Source organism: Meleagris gallopavo, chromosome 23 (genome assembly GCF_000146605.3).
Source record: "Meleagris gallopavo isolate NT-WF06-2002-E0010 breed Aviagen turkey brand Nicholas breeding stock chromosome 23, Turkey_5.1, whole genome shotgun sequence".
Taxonomy (NCBI): Eukaryota; Metazoa; Chordata; class Aves; order Galliformes; family Phasianidae; genus Meleagris; species Meleagris gallopavo.
Genome location: NC_015033.2, coordinates 1093448 through 1106828, shown reverse-complemented (window position 1 = coordinate 1106828; position 13381 = coordinate 1093448). Strand labels below are relative to the sequence as shown.

Below are 13381 nucleotides of genomic sequence, written 5' to 3'. Positions count from 1 at the left end.
TAAGTTAGTTTGCTTGTTTCTGAGGACTCTTAGTGCCTTTACCAAGCGGTACAGCTCAGGTATGTTATTGTAGAGTTTTCTTTGTAGGGTTTAGAACCGAAGCGTCGCTCCAAACTGCGTTGGCTGGCAGGTGGGAGCACAGCAGGGCATCTCTTGGAACCAGGATCCAAATGGAGTGGTGTCCAGGCTGAACCTCAGTCTGGGTATATTGCTGGTGCATGTAATTGTGACTGTCATCCAACCAGCAGAGTGAATGTCTGAGTTAGGGAGGGAAGGCAAAGAATTGTGACTTAGAAATTTATGGCAAATTGACAACTTTGGCTGCAGCAAAGTACGTAACTGAGTATTGCAGTGTCTCCTCTTGTTGCTTCTCTGCTTTATTCCATTGCTTCTCCCGATCCCAGAAGTCACTGTTTTATTGTTTTAAAAGAATTTCCACTTCTTTTTAACAAAAGCAACAAATCCTTACAGGTTACTTTTGAGCTTTCAAAACACATCTTAAACACAAATGCTGATGATAGCTAAGGAAGCCTGAGATGAAGGGATGTGGTGAGGAGATGTCTTTGAGCTATCCAAAACGCCACAAACTGCCTCCAAGCCCTGGATACCGCTTTGCAATTTCCTAACCTTCAGCACAACCCACTGCCAAACGCTCAAAGCAGTGGAACAGCCCCCGAGGAGCTGAGCTTGGGGTCTGGGCTGCAGGTGAACTTCCATGTGAGCCCCCCAGCAGCTGTGTGCCTGTGGGGAGCAGTGGGTTTGCTCGCGTCCTGCCTGGTTACAGCAGGTGCCACGGGCAGATGGGAGGGAATTGCTGGGTAGTAATGAGTTCATCCCCTGTCCTTAAGTCAGAACAGGACCAATTGACCCCGGTGACCCGGCAGTGTGGGCTGACAGCACCGGGAGCTGTGCTGCTCCATCAGCCCCAGGAGCTGTGGGGCGCTGAGGAAGGCAAGAGCCAAGCTGTAGGAATGTTAAACTGCTTTTACGTTATCCCCACAAAGCGACATTTTCCTTGATGGCACGTTCAGATTGTTTGGTAAGATAGCATCTCTGAGCCGTACTCACAGCCGTGCTTATTTACGTTGGGCTGGCGGTTAAACAAAAGAGCTTTACTTCATTAAAGCCTCTTCTATGGCTTAACTACATTTCATTTCCAGCATCTGGATTCATTATGGATGTTTCTTTGTCTATGAGCTATCGGTGGCAGTTTGCAAGATGTGAAGAGAAATGCTCAGTGATGAGATGATGGAGGGAGCCATCTCCTAACCTCAGTGTTCCTTTTGGCACCGGATGAAACGCTGCCTGCAATCAGCGTGCAGAGCTGCATCTCCCAAGGCTTTCCCCAGTGCTGTGCTCAGTGTTTAATAACAGTGAGGGCTGTGTGCGCTTCTTCAGAACGTGTAATGAAAAAAAAAAAAAAAAGAATGTGGGGTTTTTTGGTTGGTATTTTGTAGCGTTGTGGTGTTCTGCACAGAGCGCCGAATGGAAAATCCATTTTGATTCTGCTAGTGAGCAACTGGAGTTACTGTGGACAGCAAAGGTGAATTTTTTAGAATCCAGAATGACTAAAGATAACCAAAGGGCGTTTTTTAGAACCTCTCTGCTGTTTTAATTGGCCCCGGGAAGGTTTTCTGTGGAGATGTTGGGATGTTCTGAGCACAGCCCAGTAGCTGTGCCCACGGCCAGGACTGGGGAGGTGCTCTGGCACAGCCCTGTGTGCAGTGGTTGCTGCGAGGCCTTTTGCTGAGAAGATGTCTAATCAAGAAAATGCGAGCAGACAGATAATGGCCGGGTTTTCTGACCTCAAGAAATGAAGTGCTCGCCGTATTTATAAGCTCATTTCTCTAGTTATTTGTTGGCTCTTTTAATCAATGTTCTCTCTCGATGAGGGCTTGCTGCTGTCTTAGGGAATAAAACTCTGTTTCTGCTTGGAGGCAGCGGCCGTCCTGGTGGGTGGGTGGCTGTTGTGGTGTTTGCCAGATGTGGCAGATCCCATTTGCTCCAGCACTGCACGGGGGCACCGGGCAGGTGGGTGCCAGATTGGGTGTTTGGGGTAACATCAAAAAGAGAACAGCAGACAGACAGGTGGGAAGATGCCATCCACCCAACCAGCCCCAAATATTGCTTTGGCACCGGTGGGTTGCAGGGCAGAGCAGAGGAATGGGTCGTGCTGTGGGAAGGTTGCATTTGTTCAGCTTTCACTTGTGGGTCTCTGCCTCGTCAGTCCCTGCAATACTCTGCCTCGTGGCCGAGGTGCAGAGCGAAGCACACAGTGTTCCCTGCAGGGCAGCTCCGAGCAACAGCCCCTACGCCTCTACCTGTGGAAGACATCAGCAGCCCAAGGAAAAAACAGAAACCGATTTCCGCTTCGACTCCCTAAATTCCTGTCTCAAGAAAATGCATTGAAATTGCCACCCACTCTCTGTCTGGCTGATTAAATAAAATATTGACCTTTTCCAAACACAATATTATCATTCCAAGCATAATATTATCCAGTTCTCTCTGAAATTGTTTCTCCAGCTCTTAAAAGGGAACTCACCTGGCACCTCCTATCAACTCAGATAAAACAACATTGTGTGCTTTTTAAATGAGAAACGGATCGTGCCAGTGTCTGAAGTTTGGCCACAGAATAATTCCATATTAACTTTTCTTAATGGAGAATATCATTTATTTAATATCACTTGTGAATAAAGGAGGGCATCACCAGCCTTATGTTTCTCTTCTAGACTTCTGAGGCTTTAATGGGCCATTTTTCTTTCTGCATCACACTGCGTGTGACCTTGTCATGTTCAGGTGACTGTTGGGTTGTCCTGCTGATGGGTATCAGGGTGACACAGCCCATCCTGGCCATTGGGTGCTGGGCAGGGATGCGCTCCCCTATCTGAGCATGGCATGAGCAGCAGCACTGAGCTGCCAGATGAGACAGTGCATTTCCCACTTAAAACTTTTGAAAGTGGTGGGAACGTTGCACGTTGGCTTTATTTTCCTTTCAGTGTGATTAAGGATAAAAAATTGACGTGTCACAGCTTAGCTATTTAGCTTTGGTGCTCTGCTATGGTTACGTTGAGGGCCATTATTTTGATGGAACTGAGGACAAGCTCTAGATAGGGACACAGCTCATTGAGCTGGGTTTCTGGCAAATTCTGCATACAGGGAATGCATGCACTTTGTGTTTATGCTTGTGATTTGACAGCCTTGCATGCAAGTAGCTGGAGCACTTCGGTGAGCTCACTGGCATGACTTGGGTTTTTGAACCAAGGCAGGAAAATGTGCCCAAGAAAAAACATATTGGCTATACACTCTTCGAGTGTGACAAAACAATTCATAATTCTTATCAGTGTCTCTTTAGGCTGTAAGGAAGAGAATGGAATGATGTCATTTCTCCCTGTTCTTTGTTCAAATGCCTAACTGTGTAATCACTATGTTGAAGTAAGCCTGCAGGCTGTGCCACTCGGCATGGTGACGGGAGAGGACAGAGCCAGCTGGCCCTGCTCTGCAGCTGGAGAGCTGGAGCAGGACAACTCCTGCCCTGGTACATCTTTGAGAAGTGATATAATGTGCCAGGGGAGGTTCAGGTTGGATATTGGAGACATTTCTTCTTAGAAAGAGAGGCCAGGCATTGGAAGAGGGAAGTGGAGGAGTCACTGTCCCTGGAGGTTCAACATGGAGATGTGGATTGAGGGAACATGAGTTATTGAGGCTGGACTTGATGATCTTAAGAGGACTTTTCCAACCTTTATGGTTCTGTGATTCTATGGTCTTCTCCTGGTTCCTCTGTTGGTGCTGAGATTTTCCTGTTCCCCACAATATTGATGTCAATCAGTAGAAGCAGGACTGGAAATGAGTGCAGGCCCAGCAATACTCTGCCAAGGTTGGTTCGTTGTATGAACCTCACCCAAAGGGAGACAAGTGATTGAGGTCCAGATACCAAATTATTCTAGGGACTCAATGCTGTACGTGTGGAATCCATTTCAACACACATCTTCCATCTGAGAGCACTCTGTAAGATGTCCTGCTCATAACAGGTATGGCTCAATATTGAGATTTGAGTGCACTGCTCTGTATGGATGCATATGTCAATGTGTGTCCTGGATATACAGGCTGCAATTTAATATGAAGTATGAGCTCGTCAGCCAAAGCCCAGAGGTCCCCATACGTCAGATCAAGTGCACGTCAGTATTGCCATTACCAGATGATGTATGATCTCTCTTTATTTACTTATGATTATTACTGATCATCTTAACAAACAGGTTATCAATATGGGAAGTACAGGGGAAGTTCATTTATATTTTTCTGTCAATATCAAGGTCATTTTTATAACTAAAAAGGGTCGAGAACAAAAAAAGAGGTGGATGGTATACGACTAAAGCTAAGCATCCAATCCACTTACATGGCTGCAAACAGCAACGCTTTATCTGTTAACCAAAACATTACATTTCACTCTTCAAGATGATTTTTTGCTCGGATAATAAATGGCTCCAGATCCTTTAAGTGATTGTGTTATGTAATTCTGCAGCAGAGAGCACCCAGAGCTGGTGACCCTCACCTTCCCTTCGCTCCTGTTTTCTCTACAGACAGAGTGAAAATGCAAACTGTTTTGCAGTTATGACAGAGGCTCTCATATGTTCTCAGTCTGCTAGTTATGTTCCCAATTTGGAAGATGAACACACTGAGAAAATACAGACACCATTCAGCTCCGGGGGCATCCATCCTCGTCCTCAGGCTGTGCTCGCTGGGCATGCAGAGAAGTGCCCCTTTCATCTGGTCAGAATTCGTTTCTATAATGGAATTTCCCTCCAGGAAAAGGGAGTTCACAATGATATTTGTAAATGTATTTTGAAAAGAAAATCAATATATTAATTTAAGCACTTTTTTTTTCCTCGTGTGTTCTATTACAATCTTCTTTTCTGGGAAGTGTTTGAAGACGTAGGCAATAACAGACAAAAGACTCCATTCATTGAGAAATCTCATTAGAGGTAGGATTTGTTAATTATCTACAAAATAAATAATTGCCACGGATAATTAAGGTCATTCTGAAAACAACACCAGTTGGTTTGTGCTCCTAGGGACGGGACAGGTGAGGGCTGCTCCCTCTTGGAGCACCTGGACACATTGGGGTGCAGGGCTGCAGGACTGGGAGCAGCGGCACAGTTCCTCCCCAGGGAGCCCCAAGGGCAGTGCTTGGTTGTGGTGGGATTTTGACCATCCTGCAGCTCGCTGGCTGAGAACCCAGCGCTGTTATCACTACCGTGCTTGAGACACTATGGGGTTCTCAAAACAGCGTTTATCTGGGTTTGTTATTTCCTTCACCTCGTGGGTCACTCAGAATCCAAACAGCAAGGCTTGTTTTGTTGCTGTTTTTGTTGTTTTTTTCCCAGTAATTTACCATCCTTGATACTTATTCTTCTTTCAAGAGTCACGCTGCATTGCAAAAGGGAATGCAGTGGGCTCGAGCTCGTGACATAAATGTGTCTCTCTGCCCCAGAGTTCTTAAAGATCTCATTCTCTGGAGCTGGTAAAAGCCATTTTATTTAAATAGTGTAAATAGATGGTTATTAAAGGTGATGCCTGGTTGCTGAAATGGAGAAGAAGAATAGACGGGGGTTGGACGCGGCGCTCTGAATGGGAAATGCATCCCCAGCTTGGATCCAAGGAACACGTAATGAATGAAATACATTCTGCTTCAGCAAAACCGCCAAACTATCGAGTGCATTTCTCATGCTCATTAACACTGGACTTTTAGAACCCGATAAGAATGCAATATAAAATCAAACAGCCCCTAAAGACTGCGAGATTATATGTAATGCTCTCCTATCACCAGCCCCTGAGTGCTTGGCAGGAGAAATGGTGACATTTACTAATCAGTACCCTCTCTTATTTGTCTTGGCTGAAAGTCTCAAGTCCTCAGCTTATTGAAGTTATTTCAAACGCTCTCCATTAGATTCTGTTTAACTTCCTGGTATTTGCAGTTGAACTTGATGGCGATGTCATGGAGGAGCTGTGTCTAAAACGTTGCGATACCACGTATGTAAATTGCAGGCTCATTTTCTGTCTCGCAGACTTTGTTCTTGAGCGTTTTCTTAATGCTTGGCATTCACTCTTTTCACCATTAACTCCCCTGGCATTGCCCTACTCGGAACGCCCAGAAGCCGATTCCTTCCTGAGGTGCAGCTCAGGACGTCCCATTCCTGAACACCCTTTGGAATAACCTGTAACGATTCACCTCACTGCAGTTTGTTTTCCTGGAAGCCAGCAAACAAAGCAGTTCCTCTGCACAGCCCCACACCACACAAGTGCAGAGGTGCTCCCTGCGGCCGATCACCAGAAATTTTGGACCGCTGCTCACTGTTAGTATTGAGCATTTTCCGTCCCGTGCGAGATCACCTTTTTGTTCCGACTTTCAACTGAAAAATAAATGGTTATAAAATGGTCTGTGCAGTGCATACCAGGGCTCTGCAGACTGTTACTGGTCCGCAAACCACAGTTTGGCTGCTCCACAGTGTTCCCAATTGTGCTGGGGTTGCCCTTAGCACTGAATGCCTGGTTTATTCTTTATCCTCCTTCCAGCCCATGGCTCGCTGTGTGCCAGGCAGGGCTGTGCTGTTCATCCTCCTTGCTCACCAGCCAGGAAAGGAAATTCTTCCTCTCCGAGCGGAGCTTTCCTCCCTTTCCTCTTAATTCCAGGCACATTCGCTGCAAATTCCCAAGACAGGATATTGAAAATTTCCTCAAGTGAATAGTGTTTCACCAGTTTATTTACTACAGAAAATACCAGGTTTTGTCAATTTTGGGGCCAGAAAGTGCTCTAAAGTCTCCGTATTTTTAAAATATGGTAAACAGAAAAAAAGATTGGAAGTGCTGGAATGGATTTGTGCTGCAGCACCTGAATGCAAAGCTGGGCAGCTCGCAGAAATCCTTGCTCATCCTCCTTGCTCCGTATGGCCAGGTTCATTCTTTACTGTTAAGGGAGTGATGGGGCAGATCCCAGCTTGGAACCAAAGGGCAGTAAGGAAATAATGGCAGTTTGTTTCCTGGGACAGTAAGGGACTAATGGAAATCTGCTTCCTGGCAATGCAGGGTTGGGTTCGTGTGGATTCCACGTGTATTTTCTTTAACACAGTGTTCGTGTGGTCCTTCTGTCCTCATGAGCCCACACTCCTTCAGTCTGCTCCCAGCATGGCATCATTATGCTTTCTGCTCAAGGCACTTGGCCTACAGTAGCATCTATAACTTCTGCTCCATTTGGGGGTCTCAGGATGGCAGTGTTTTATGGCACTCCTGGCTGAGCAGTGTTATGTTTGTAGTGGCAAAGCTGTGGAGTATCAAAAATGGGCATTAATCATGACAGTCTTGAAGGGACGTTAGGAGGCTCAGGTGAAAAGTGTCTGTATAGGAACGTAAAAAAAAAAAAAGAAAAGGAAAAGGTGGTAATGCTTACACAGAAAACATCTGGATTAAAATGAATGTGAAATCAGCTCATTGCCAGCCAGTGCTCAGATGATGTTGGTGAACTGGATCGGCTCCCTTAATGCTCCTTGCTCAGGGAATTGCAGCTCCCGAAGCTCTGCTTGGCCACGCAGCATTCATGCAGAGGAGGGAATTGCTATTTCCATTTGCATTTCAGGACCCGGTAGCTTTGGTGACAATAAATCAGACTCTGAATTATTCCAATGCATTGGATGGAGTGGCTCTGCAGTTTGTCAGGGCAGAAGGCTGAGAGTTTTGCCTGATTTTCCAGACAACTGCAAGCAGCTCAGCCCTTGGCACTCACTTTATGAGCTTTTCAAGTGGATATCTTTCTTCTACAGGATTCAGAGCTTGCAAAATTTACTGTTTCATTGCTTATTTTTGCTTAAAGATTGCTTAAAAATTGGTATGCGCAGTAGAGCAGATTTTGTGTTGGTCCCATGGTGCCATTTGGAAGATCTGTGCTATCCGGGGCAATGAATGCCTTTGGTTGATGACGTATCTAAAGCAACTGATATCAGCAGGTGCCATGAAGGAGCAGCAAGGCTTTGATGACCTGGTTGTATGCTGGGCAGGGCCTTTATAGGTGATGCCAGACTTCTTGGAGGAGCTGGGAAAGCAGCAGCTGCTGTGACAGCGATGCGTTTTGCACGGATCAGCTTTCTGGTTTCACTTTGAAATTGGCAAATGGATTGTTATGAAAATTGTTAATAAATAAACAACTCTTTTCTGCTTGTGCATCTGCAGTCGGCAGAGATGTCAGGGCAGAGCAGGTCAGCTCCTCGCTGCAGGATTTGATGGTGTTTGTGTGTCTCAGGCAAATAGTGGCAGCGAACAACACATCACACATCACAGCTTTTCTCTATTTCCTAATTTAAGTTTGTAAAACTGCCCTCGGGTGCCAGGAGAGGAGGATGTTAGCGAGGTACTCACTCAGGCCAGACAGTTGGGCATGATGCTGTGCAGGATGGGTGTGTTAGAGCTGGATGAGCCCACGCATCCCACAGAAGGATCAGATGACAACGAAGAGCCAATTACTGAAAGAAGGGCTGTTATCCACACGCCAGCTTTGCGCTACCATCGGGCTTCCTCTTGCATTTCCAGCTTGGTACAAACGTGGAAATATTGCTGAAATCCCCAAATCTCAGTGGCAGAGCAGGGGTAGGCTGTGCTGAATACATCAGGCCATGCCTATTCAAGTTCTTTTTTTTTTTTTTTATTTTTAAATGACAGTTTATCTGAGCTCACGGAATGAATGGATAACGTTACTATTTACATAAGCTCATTGTGATCTGTCTCGGTAATGTAATCAAATTAGGGTTAACTGCAGCTGGAGAATGCCAGCTTGTAAACTGTTTTTCAAAAAGAATCACATGGTGTTACTTGACATGTTTAGTATACATTCAGGAGTCTTTGCAAAAATTATAGCACATCCCTCACTCGTGTAGCTCAGGCAGGATCCCACTGCCAGCAGTGTGCAGAGCCCAGGAAATGAATGCAGGGAAGCATTGCTGCTGCACCTTCATTGGGTTCCCAAGCCATAGCAGTGACACGCTGTATTGCTTTTGGCTGAAATCAGCGTATCAATGGATAGAAAAAGGGCACAGTGTAAATTCTGAGTACGTTTCAGAACATCTGGGTCAACTGCAAGGCTGCAGCCCACTGTACACGTCAAGCTCTTTATTTAGGATTATGGCATTCAGATGAGATGAAGTCCAGGCTGAGCTAAAATTACCCAATGAGTAGATTTTCAAAGTATCTTTTGTTATTCTTATTAATAAACATCACATCTGGTACTTTCTCTCTCGTTTAATTAGGAGGTAGCGCTCAGTCCTGCTGTGTGCCCCAGGTTCTGCTGCTGCAGAGCTCTCCCTTCAGCCTCTGTTTTCAAACAGTTTTCATTCCAAACTGGGAATGCAGAACGAGGAGCTTGAACTCTCCTCCCGAACCACCCAGGAGGGCTTCTGAAGGCTGTTAGAACCTGGTGATGGTTGGGCAGCATCCCTGCCTCAAGGTGCCCATCCTGCCAGCTTCTTCTGGGCATATCACCAACGAGCATTCAGATGCACAGCCACGATGCTGTGCTGCAAAAGTCAATTTTTGAATGTGTCCAAAGTACTTTTTGCAGATCCTTTTATTCTCCAAGAATTTCAGAATTTGAGATCTGCTCTGAATTGAAAGGGAAAAAAACAATTTGCTTTGAAAGCCATAACTTGCCCAATGAGCACAGATCTATCCAAACCAACAAAAGGAAGCTTGTGTTGGCATTTAGATCCAGACTCAGGAATTCCTGACTCTTAAGCCTGTTTATACAGGACTACACCACAGCCCAATTTGCACTTCATTTCAGCGTGTTTTCTTTTTTTTTCCCATCCACATTTATGGGCATGTTGAACGGGTGGATTATGCACTCTGAATGCACGTAATTAACCAATTGTCTTTAAAGGTGTTTTGCGTATAATAGTTACAGTGAGGTGCCTTGGGCTGGGGGCTGCTGTGGTGGCTGTGGGTCCTTCAGCACAGCCAGCTGTGGGCAGGGCTCTGCCGTGGCTCTCAAAGGGCTTCCAGTATCCCAGAGCAGGGGCTGGGGATGCTCCACGGCCACCAGCCCTTCCCGCAGTGCAGTGATGTGCACTCCTCATTGGGTGTCATTCGTGTTCCAACCTTCCAACCTGTGCACTGCACACACAAGCGCGTGAGCACGTGGAACTTTATTGCTCTGCCATTCACCTCTTGGTCCTATTTGCTCTCAGCTGCTTTCCAAACCACAATTTCAGTATCTATTAGAGCTGTTGTAAAGCACAGAATGCTTTAGGATTCCCGCTATTTAAAACACGGTGCTGTTATTACAGCTGAGCTCGGAGGCGTTTGCCAACATTTCTGAAGTCTGTCAGTTCAGTCCATCCCACCTGGACGTGGCCACAGGCAGCCCCACGCCAACCTCTCAGCCACCAACTGCAATGGGCACGCACCTGAGAGCTGTGGCCCTTATGTAATAATAATAATTACTGTAATAATAATAATAATCCGTATTATTTTATAATATTCTTAGCTGCAATCCAACTTCACTTTTTTCCTCTTATTTTTTTTTTTTCTCACAGCAAATACTGACTGATCCCGAGGTGACCTCCCAGGAGGGCAGTATAAAAAAGGTAGGACATGGCTCCATTTTATGCAATTTGTATTACTGCCTGGCTTTGAAATACACCCACTTTCTTTTTTTCTGCTCTTAATTTTGAACCAGGCTATGCATCGCAATAATTGTCCTAAAACTTTTCCAGTGGTTGCTTTGCTCCTTTGGATTACATCTTGTGGTTCTGTTGACACATTCTTCTGTCTTTTTGTGATTCCAGCGTTTATGAAAAGGAAAATGTAGTGTGAAGTGTTTCTTGATTCAGCTACAATGTGAACAACTACGAGTCCAAATCTTAAAACCTCATTTACCTCTTTTCCAGTAAAAGAAAACGTTGGTCCTTTGTTAAAAGTGCTAAATTTTTAGAGGTCACTTCGCCATGTAAATGTGGCTTAGGGAAAGGCCCAGGGAATAGGAATAGATATATGAAAGGATAACATTTAACGAGTATGATGTATTACCAGTGCTTTTCATCACGTTGTGATGCTTAGAATGTAATAGTGACCAGAAAAAGATGTGTTCCAAATACGGCCCAGCTGTATCAGTCTCTGCACAGCGGCTGCGAGGCAGCTCAGCTCTCCATGTTTCAGTAGCCAGCCCTCTATTTGGCTTCGGGTTGTTGCCAGGAAGGTGGGGATGATTCCCTCCATGGCCATCTGTGGGGCAGCGCTTGTTGTGTTTGCTTACGGCTGTTGGATGTGCACAGAGGCGACGTGTCTTTGCTGAAATAGGGAATTAGCTGGAATTCTTTTCAGATGTGATGGTCTTACATTGGCCGTCCGCAGCCGTGCTCATAAAATATTGGGTTTTTTTGGACTGTGAGGTGTGTTAAATGGGAAACTGCAACAACTGCCTTTTCCATTCACCCTTTTAGGCCATCTTCAATATTGAAAGTTAAAAGGATAATAATAAAAAATACCCGTCAGTGTCTCCAGAGTTTGGGAGCAGATACTGAGACCCACAGCCATTGCTGGGCCGTTCTGTTCTCATCGGTTTGAGTAAAACAAGCTCTTATTTTCGGGGCTCAGACTCACCATGCGATGTCCTGTGACCACGCAGTGACCTCGCAGCAGCCCTGTCGCAACGCCGCTGAACTTTTTACCTTGTTCCCCCCCATAACTCACTGGGTGTTTGTCTCTGCCTCAGTGGGATCCTTTTGTCTGGACAGACGTGGTGACAAGGTGGCAGGTTCTTATTATCACCATGCACTCATCGCAGCCATGGAGGGAATTCTCCATTGGCTGTTCTTTCTCAGTCCTTAATTACAGTATCACCAATGAATTGTGCATCCCCTCTTTGCTGAATCTCCGTTACTCCAAAGTGAGCAGGCTTTGTATGGGACGGGGGTAGAAGGAAACATTGAACTGGCATCGTATGTCTTGGATATGTGTTTTTGTGTTTAAGCTCCATTATGTTATTCCAAAGAAGAACACTGCAAAACCTACAGGTCTTGAACAACGCCTTGTCCTTAACTATTTTCCTGGGCAGCAGGTATGAAGCTGGACAGTTATGACATTTAACTAGGGGGGAGAATTTCCCCTCCACTGCTGTCTCTAAATGCAGTGTAGAGAAGCTCTAGTGGGAGTTTATGAGGTGATAAATTTATTGAAGGATGGGCAGTAGGGCTTTACAGCTGGGGTAAAAAAGGTCAAAGCGGTAAGGTAAAGAGTTCAAGTCTAAACTTTATGGCTTGTGACAAGACTACTGCCGGACAGCTTTGCAGTCAGGGAAAAAAATGGAAAACAAAGAATGAAAAACCACTCTGTACAATTATGGAGGTATCTCAGAATGGTTTGTTAGCACTCCTGGCTACGCAGCATTATGCTCTGGTGGCACAAAACCTTTAGGGAGGAGTTTTCCCTTCCCAGCATCCCTGAACCATTCAGTTGCCACATCCCTGATGAAGGCACAGGAGCTGATGTGTGAGCTCAGCTTATTCCTGCTCTCTTGGAGGTAGGTGGGTGGTGGAAAGGGGATGCACAGAGCAGCGGGTGCAGAGCAGGAGTTGGAGCTGGAGCCAAGATGAGGCAGTGATCCCAGCGCTCACTGGGCTGACTGCTGTTTGTGAGCTGAGAATGGAGCGTAGCAAGGGCTAGGGGGAGAAAAATGCTATATTGCACAGTAAAGCAGGCTTTGGGCCTGGGAGAAAAACAAAACTCGCCATTTCCAGCATTTTCCAGATGGTGTCAGGGCTCTTTGTGCCGGCACGGCTACCAGCACAGACCTACAGTGGTGGCTGTTGTTTGCTCACTGGAATTAAGATTTCTAGCAATGAGGACCTCTGTGCAGGATCATTTGTCCACACCTGGAATGTGCTGTGCCATAGAATAAAGCACGGTGTGCTCCTGGCCAGCTTTTCTTTTACCTGCTTTGCTTGCTGATACCGGGTTGACTTGCACAACTCTGCCCGGTTTTTGTTTGTAAGTACCTGGCAGTGCAAGCAGTGCTGGCAGGGAGACGTGTGCTCAGTGAGAGGAGCACCCACAGGCACCGTGTACCTGCAGGCACACTGTCACTGCTCCCCGCACTCCTTCTTCCAAGCCTTCCTCCTGCAGGCTGTTTATTTTGCTTAGAGAGCAGCTCATACGTTCTGTGACTGAATGTTCCTACGCGCCTTGCTGCATTCAGGGCACTGGAGCACGGGGCTGTTCCCCTTCTCCTCATTGTCGTTGTGATTTCGCTTTGGGGAGGGAGAGGAAAGACTCAGCCTCATTACCAGGCTCAGCTTTGGCTGCATTTTGCTGTTCCCAGCTGTGGGTGTGGGTTGGGGTGCGCCGT

At 46.1% G+C, this 13381-nt stretch overlaps 1 protein-coding gene across 1 annotated transcript in view; it reads left to right on the top strand.

Moving 5' to 3' along the window:
* Positions 1-13381, top strand: part of PRDM16 (PR/SET domain 16) — a 122609-nt gene that overhangs the window by 24767 nt on the left and 84461 nt on the right. The window contains 1 exon segment of the mRNA XM_019622445.2: positions 10572-10622. Coding sequence (XP_019477990.1) covers positions 10572-10622 — 51 coding nt within the window.